The sequence below is a fragment of the Micromesistius poutassou genome, assembly GCF_964030765.1.
Source record: "Micromesistius poutassou genome assembly, chromosome: 15".
Taxonomy (NCBI): Eukaryota; Metazoa; Chordata; class Actinopteri; order Gadiformes; family Gadidae; genus Micromesistius; species Micromesistius poutassou.
In genome coordinates this window covers 14727832-14736186 of record NC_140285.1, presented here as the reverse complement: position 1 = coordinate 14736186, position 8355 = coordinate 14727832, and the positions used below count along the sequence as shown (strand labels likewise).

At 48.0% G+C, this 8355-nt stretch overlaps 1 protein-coding gene across 1 annotated transcript in view; it reads left to right on the top strand.

Annotated features, from left to right (window-relative positions):
* Window positions 1–7622, top strand: part of nol4la (nucleolar protein 4-like a) — a gene marked incomplete at both ends in the record, with an annotated part of 14104 nt that extends 6482 nt beyond the window's left edge. The window contains 9 exons of the mRNA XM_084480239.1: window positions 1054–1165; window positions 1849–1958; window positions 3961–4102; window positions 5008–5309; window positions 5827–6012; window positions 6366–6554; window positions 6680–6799; window positions 6961–7144; window positions 7405–7622. Of these exons, the coding sequence (XP_084336365.1) occupies window positions 1054–1165; window positions 1849–1958; window positions 3961–4102; window positions 5008–5309; window positions 5827–6012; window positions 6366–6554; window positions 6680–6799; window positions 6961–7144; window positions 7405–7622 (1563 nt within the window). The remainder of the gene's footprint in view (window positions 1–1053; window positions 1166–1848; window positions 1959–3960; window positions 4103–5007; window positions 5310–5826; window positions 6013–6365; window positions 6555–6679; window positions 6800–6960; window positions 7145–7404) is intronic.
* Between the last annotated feature and the right edge of the window lie 733 nt (window positions 7623–8355).

Below are 8355 nucleotides of genomic sequence, written 5' to 3'. Positions count from 1 at the left end.
CGTCACATAGGACCGCAGCCTTTTGAGGAGGCAGCACTGCTGGGCCAGGGCATAATATGGAGCTGTCACCGTGGCCTTCTGGGGGAGCACACACACTCCTCTGGGTGGCCTTTTCCCTCCCTCCGCTGCCTCAAGGGCTCGGGTGGAGAGGGGTGGACGGGGTGGAGGGGGTGGAGGGGGTGGAGGGGAAGGGGGAGGGGGGCGGGGGAGGGCTGGGGGTTGGAGGGTGGTGGGTGGGCACCCCTGCTGCCTCGGCATGGTCACGTGAAGGTCGCGTTTTTACAGGGAAACGCCAGAGGGGGCGTCGGGGCCAGAGATAAACAGAGAAGGGAGCTAGAGCGTGAGGGAGAGAGAGAGAGAGAGAGAGAGAGAGAGAGAGAGAGAGAGAGAGAGAGAGAGAGAGACAGAGAGAGAGAGAGAGACAGAGAGACAGAGAGAGAGACAGAGAGACAGAGAGAGTGCAGGAGGGATGAACAGAGAGAGAGAGAGAGAGAGAGAGAGAGAGAGAGAGAGAGAGTGCAGGAGGGATGAAGAGAGAGAAACAGAGAGAGAGTGAGAGTGAAAGGGATGAAGACAGAAATAGAGGAGATGGATTTGAGTCAGATTCACCTGTAAATGGAGGAAAAGAAAATAGACAAACATGAAAGGAGAATACTATATTAATATTAGTCATGTTCTAGGTCAGGAAAGTACAGAAATGAACATGGTGAGAATGTGAGCCACACAGGAGCATGTGTGGCCATAAGGAGAGAGGGTGAGGGGGAGGAGGAGGAAGAAGAGGGGGAGGAGGAGAAGGAAGAGTTGGTGGAGAAGGAGGAGAGGAGAGGAGGGGAAGGACTCCTGATTCTGTTTGCTCTGATAAAAATACAACCACTGAAGCAGCCACTTTCACTTCTCAAGTTTCACAACAACAAAAAAACACGACAGGAAACAACATAAGATTACCAGGCCAACATGCGTCACACACACACACACACACAAAAAAAACGAGATGGAACACATGAGATTGCGGTTTGTCGTTCAACTGCCTGTTTCTCCTTTCTCGCACCACAGATAGCGGAGACCTACGCCTTCCTGCCCAGAGAGGCGGTGACGCGCTTTCTAATGAGCTGTGGAGAGTGTCAGAAAAGGATGCACATCAACCCCAGCACAGCAGAGTTCAAAGGTCAGAGGGCACCATTAGCTCAGAAAGCCTCCAAGTTACACAGCTACAGTCTGTACTGTCGGCTAGACTCTCTGTTACGACAGGGGGCCTGGCATTCAATCAGAGGACAATGGTTTAGAAATACAATAATAATACTATTGTAATACTACATCTAGTAACAAGTAGCCGACAATAATATAAAAAATATATATTTCATATATTTCCGTAACAATATAGTTTTAACCCAATGCAGTAATGCAGCTAGTCTGATGATAGTGTTTTCTTAATTGTTGGGTCGTCCTCTCCAATACAATTACTTTGAGGACCTAACTTGATAAAGGAACTATGAATATGGATGATAACATGTGAGAACAAAGATTTGGATCGCTCTAAGACTGATCATATAGTCCCTCTAGTGGTATGCTCGAAGAGGACAGCCTATACAACACTGGATTCATGCTCCGCTCTTTGTGATGGCGAACCTTTTGGAAGCGATTTAACTGGTGAGGGTTCTTAAGGGTCAAATTGTACAATTAATGAAAAAAAGAATCCTACACCTTTTACTTAAAGCGCTTATTTTGGATATATCTCACAGAAAGTAGGGTATTTTACGAGATCACATCACCAGGATGAATAACTTATTTCAAGTGGAACAGGGTGTTTCTCAACGTTGTTTCAATTCGTTCATTTTAACTTCTTTGCAGAAAATGATCGACCAACATCACTGGTCCCGGACCTCATCGATTACAACATGCCCCTTACTGCCACCTACCTGAAACAAATGAAACTACAGTGCATGTCTAACAACGAAAGGGTAAGAACTACATTTTCTTATAAAAACCTAAATTCTTGCCTATTAAATACATGAACACGTATCTGTTTGTATTCTAATTATAGGCCCACTATTATAAACAATAGGCCTTGTGGGAAATAGTCCAATGAGTTTGTGGGAGGAGTCAAACACTGAAGCAGGGATTGGGATTATTCGACCTGCTGTAGCGCATGACGTCAGAATGTGGCCCCGCCCCTCCACACCATTGACAGATTATACGAGCATCCGATGAATAAAACCGGTAGAAATAACTTGAGCAAAATAAACAAAGCTTCGCGATATTTATGTCAACTCTTTTGAAAATTAATTGACCGAAACAATGACGGTTAGGCCTACTATTTGAGGGTGAGTAATCCAACCTTGCGAACAGAATGTAAGAAGTGTCTAGGGCTCAGATTGTGTGTGTGTGTGTGTGTGTGTGTGTGTGTGTGTGTGTGTGTGTGTGTGTGTGTGTGTGTGAGAGAGAGACGGGAAATACTTAAATTCTTGAACGCTGTAAAGCCTTAAATAATAATGTTCTCATGATTTACTCCTAAATTCTATTTAAAAGAGCTGATGGTTCGGTTTTGTTCAGTTCTTTGTATCAATAAACCTATATCGTAGGCTTTTTCTCATCTCCCTCCATATAGGGTTGTTAGGAAATTCTCATCAATTATACATAGGCATATATAAATATATACATTTAAAAGGAAATCCCCAAAGTATGTAAGATTATAATACTTCTCATTATCAGGGTGATTCTCTGTAGATTACGATATGCTACTGATGGGATTCGAGTTGTGTTTTGGTATTAAAAAAACAACAACAGAAGAAGTAAACATGTAATCTCGTTATCGCTATTAAATGAAACTGACCAAGAAATGCAACTCCACAAACATTTTATTTACTGCTATATACATATTATGTTTAATTACCCAAACCCCAATACCACATCGCCCTCTCTCTCTCTCTCTCTCGCTCTATCGCTCTCTCTCTCGCTCTCTCTCTCTCTCTCTCTCTCTCTCTCTCTCTCTCTCTCTCTCTCTCTCTCTCTCGCTCTCGCTCTCGCTCTCTCGCTCTCGCCCTCTCTTGCCCTCGCTCTCTCTTAACAACATGGCTGGCTTGGTACCTAATAGAGCTGTCACCGAGTGTTTTGGTCCCCTCAAAATCCTCGCAGAGGGCTGCGTAATCCCAGAAGGACAGTCCTATTTGTGCACTCGTGTGAGGGAATGAGATGAGCGCATATAGTTCTGATGTGCTCTCATTACACATAGGTTCAAGTTATACACGAGGACAGCTCTGCTTGGATGAGTCTTCATTCCTAGACATTAATTAGGCATCACATCAGACAAGAGCAGTTATTCCCCAAATGATCGTTATGCCAACATTGGGATGATAAAGTTCTGTGGTTGCTTGTTAGCTAATTGTAGGCCCAGGCAGCTTGATGCTAGCAGCCTATATGTGTCTCATTTGGCCATGTCGTCGTGTTTATGTTACGCTACGATGATCATCTATCGGTCCCCTCTCGGCTGTGTTGGAGTTAGAAATAGCAGTGCCTTCCAGACATATGCTTTTACATGTGTTCAGTTCAAAATGAAAACACTAAAATGTAAGGACATTGTCCTTACACTGTTTGTAGGCCTGTCTTTCGCATAGAAGAACACAGTATAATATTTTGTCTTTTTCCTTTCCTTCCTCGTCTGGGATGGAAACATGTAGGAGTGGGAGACACATGAACTCTACGCTCTGATCCCACATTATAATGTGTGAGCTCAAAGAACGACAATAACAAAAAGAACAATAGCAACACTGACAGCTCTTAGCACAGGTTAAACCGGGCTTCATAATGAAAGTACCAAGGGAACACCATCCCACAGGAAAAACGTACAATAAAAGAAACACACACAATTGCAAAGTATTAGTGTCATGGATGGAGCTGCAGGCAGAGAGCGTTGTAGGCTGAGTGCTGTGTGCTGTTCTGCTCACTGCCTGCGTTTGGCCTCAGGATGACACCTCTGTGAGCAGCGAGGACATGGACACAGCAGAGCCGGTGTGGGTCCCAGCTGAGCAGCCCCCAGTGCCTGATCTCACCTCCCCCAGCGGAGAGAGGGTCCCCAGCCCGTCAGCCAACATAAAGGAGGAGGAGGGTAAGATGGCCGCTGGGACCTTCGTCATTGTTGTGGTGGTTGTTGTTATGTCGCCGGTGTTTTGGATTGCATTTATTGAGTGCTATTTTATCGAGAGTTCCTTTGTTTATGTATTTGTTTAGTAGTTTAATAGGTGCTCTCTGATTGGTTGAATGAGATGTATTCACGCTGGTTATGAAAAGAGCACAGATTGGTGGTCCCTCTTAGAGTCCTAATCCCAAACAAATCCACTCCGGGCAGCCGGGTGGGCAGACTAGTGCCTCTGCTGCTGCCCACCGACAGCCTGCCTCTCAGGATAGAGGGCTTAGTCAAGTAGGACAACACAACCCCCATAAGCGCCAGCAGATTACACACCACAATAGAAAAAAACTTCAAATCGGGAAGACAAAAACGGCACTTTCTACCTTCCAGTGAAACTGGGTAGTGGTGACTGTGGATTCAACACAAATCAAACAAACGTCAGAGAAACATTGACTCATGTGTTACGCAGCAGGAACCGTTCCCTCCCACTCCTCCCCCAATGGGTCTCCTTCCCCCTCGTTACTTCCTCACTGTTTACCCCCCCCCCCACACCCCCCCTTTGTTCCTCTTATTTCTATCAGTCTTGACAGTTGACCCCGATACACACGTCCTGCACACACACAGTGAGCAGGGCCGCGTTACGCCCCGAAAAAAAACATCCTCTCCACTAAAACACCATCAGTGTTTTTGTTGGTTACCACGGCAGAGACATGCTCGAGCAAACACAGCAAATCACTTTACTGTTACCGGCCCCTGAATCCTCCTCACACACACACACACACACACACACACACACACACACACACACACAAGCAGGCGTACTCATTCTCCTTCCTCCTCCTCCTCCTCCTCCTCCTCCTCCTCCTCCTCCTCCTCCCCTTCAGAGGACGACTCGTCAGAGAGCGGCAGCGCCAACGGGCTGGCGGCGCTGGCGTCCCCCGAGGTCCCGGCCGCGGCTGGGAACCCCCCAGATGGCGGCGCCCCTTTCGGGGAGGTGGCGGAGAACGGGGTGAGCGCCCCGCTGGACTTCAGCACCACCTCCTCCTCGTCCTCCTCCGAGGACCAGCAGCCCGTCAACCTGAGCGAGAGGCTGCAGCCCGCGGGGAGCCCCCCGCCCTCCTGCTACCCCGCCGACCCCAACAGGAAGTACCCCGTCAAGGCGGAGTACAACAACAACAACAACAAGGTAGGGACACAAAGCGTCGGTGTGGTGGTGGTGAATGGCCTCCTGGTCGGCGGAGGGTTGTTTACAGACAGCCTTTGTTGTGATGGGTCCTTACTGCGGCTCGTTGATGTGTTCAATGTGGATGATTCACTAGATATCCATTTATATATGTTTTAATAATGTGTTTTCCTAATATCTAGAAGCAACTCTTTGTTTGTTTGTTTGTTGTTGAAATACATGTGCCCTAGATGTGTGCTGCCTGGTTCTGGCCTCCGTTATATTGTATTTATATTGTATTATTACATGTAACGGCTGATTTAGAGTCTTCAGTTCGCAAGAACAGGTCTTTATAAAAAAAACTAAAAAGAGCTTCATTTATATATACTATTATATATAATATATATATCATATGTCACTGAGTCGATACTGATGCGTTTTGTACTGCGCTACTCCACAGTCATGTATTTACTGTGTGTGTGTGTTTGTGTGTGCGTGTGTGCGTGTGCGTGCGTGTGTGTGCGTGTGTGTGTGTGTGCAGTCCCCCCCCTACAGCTCAGGGAGCTATGACTCTGTGAAGACGGAGCTCAGCATGAGTGCAGAGGACCTGTCGTCCGGCCGCGCCCAGGCCATGGACGACGACGACGACGACCACGACGACCACGACGACAGCGACCGGATCAACGACGCCGAGGGGATGGACCCCGAGCGCCTGAAAGCCTTCAATGTAAGACCCCTCCTCCTGCTCAGGCTGCTCGTCTTCATCACCGCATCCATGGGCTGGTTTGACCATCAGGAGTGGAACTGTTTGTATAGAACAATATAGTGCTGCTATTTGTCTGTGTGCATGAAGTATATTAGTAGTTTACATTCTACAGCAAACTGTTTTGTGTATTTGTTCTGTGTCTATTCACGTATTCAGATATCATTGTGTACTGTATATTTTGTTTCCTATTAAGTGCACTTCTTGCCATATATTTGCTATATACTAGGGTTAGGGTTGTATGCTATATGCCCCGCCCACACACACCCTCCACCCTCTCTAATGCCCTCTTCCCCCTCTTCCCTCCCTGCCGCCAGATGTTTGTGCGGCTGTTTGTGGACGAGAACCTGGACCGCATGGTGCCCATCTCCAAGCAGCCAAAAGAGAAGATCCAGGCCATCATCGAGTCCTGCAGCCGCCAGTTCCCAGAGTTCCAAGAGCGCTCGCGCAAGCGCATCCGCACCTACCTCAAGTCTTGCCGGCGTATGAAGAAAGGCGGTTTTGAGGTGAAGGCAAACTCCAAGTTTCAAACTTTTCTTTGCAGACGTTGCATCGCACCGTATCCTTGTACTCTTTGTGACACGTCTCGTACTCTTTATAAATTCTAAACCATGTGCTGCGCTTTTACCAGATACGACCGACACCTCCTCACCTCACTTCTGCCATGGCTGAAAACATCCTCGCTGCCGCCTGCGAGAGCGAAACCCGCAACGCTGCCAAGAGGATGCGCCTGGACGTCTATCAACCCACGGTAAACACCTCAGCAGGAGCTGCTCTGAATCGAACCGGCATCGATGAGCGGGCCGAGTAAACCCAGGAATAAACTCGGTTCTCGATTCACATTATTATTATTATTATTTTTTTTTTTAAACGTCCGCGTGAACTAAAGCAAAGTTGTGGTTTGTGTTGAAGGAGGAGCCGGCCAGCCTGGAGAAGCCCGCCTCCAGAGAGCCGGCCGCCCCGACCAGCTTCTCCACCGCCGCCTCGGCCTACGCCCAGGACCTGCTCTACACCAACGGAGGCCTCAACTACAACGTCCGGGGCTTCGCGGCGGCCAGTGCCAACCAGCAGACCAGCCCTGCTGCAATCACCAACGGTAAACCACAGCTCACGTTGTCTCAACGTCGACCCCATGCTGCTGGTACCCAATGTAGTGAAGATGATGTGTTATGGATTATCACGGAGGCCTTCACCGCCATACAAAAATGACAAAGAAGAGCAAAGAAGAATGAATGGCTGATGTTCGCTTTCCTTGTCGATTGCTATGAAACTATATTTGTTGTTCATTTCTCTAACCCTCCCTCTCCCTCCCTCTCCCTCTCTCTGTTCTCTGAACCCCCCCCCCCCCCACTAAAGGCCCCACAGATCTGAGTATGAAGTCCGTGACCCCAAACTGCTCCTCCTCGAGCTCCAACAGCCACGGCCAGGGCGGCGGCGGGGGCGGGGCGTCGGCCCAGCTCAGCCCCCCCGAGGTCACGGCGGTGAGGCAGCTCATCGCCGGCTACAGGGAGTCCGCCGCCTTCCTGCTGCGCTCCGCGGACGAGCTGGAGAACCTCATCCTGCAGCAGAACTGAGCCCGAGCTACACTACGCTAGGCTAGGCCTAGCTTAGCCGAGCTAAGCTAGGCCACACCGTGCCAACACCTTCTCTCCCAGGCTGTCTGTCTGCATCACTCTCAAGTCACACGGTTGGAGGGCGGGGGGGAAGACTATGAATTCCTTTGCGAAGGCACAAAAACGTACAAGGGTAGAAACTACAGCGCACAAACGGTCCTGTAGGAACGGTTCCTTTACCTAATTGATGTTTTGTATTTGAAAGAAATTTATCCCTGGATTGAAATATATCTGTTTACGTTATGCATTCAGTTAAGTTTGACCTTAGTGCCACATTATCTCAAACCCATCACCTTTTCCAGCTAATTCACATCCCATCTCTATTCCCCTCCTTCTCAGGTCTTAATCTCTAGTCAATTAGTGCCCGTTAACCCAGTGGAGATGCAGTGATCTACCTGGATCTGCTGATTACAAAGTACCACATTCCCTAAAGTGGGTACAATTCGGGGGGTAAAATGGCATTGTAAAACTACTTACATTGTAAAACTACTTACATTTATTGCTGCTACAGATGTGGCAAACTGCCGCTGAACTGCAAACCTCAATGGCCTGGATGTGTTGACGTGTAAACACACAAAAGAAAACGCAGAAACACAATGAGAGGTGGAATTTAGACAGTAAATATATCCGACATCTTTCACTCGGGACATAATCCGCTTTCTGTCTTTCAAATGACAAATCTCAAACAAATCAA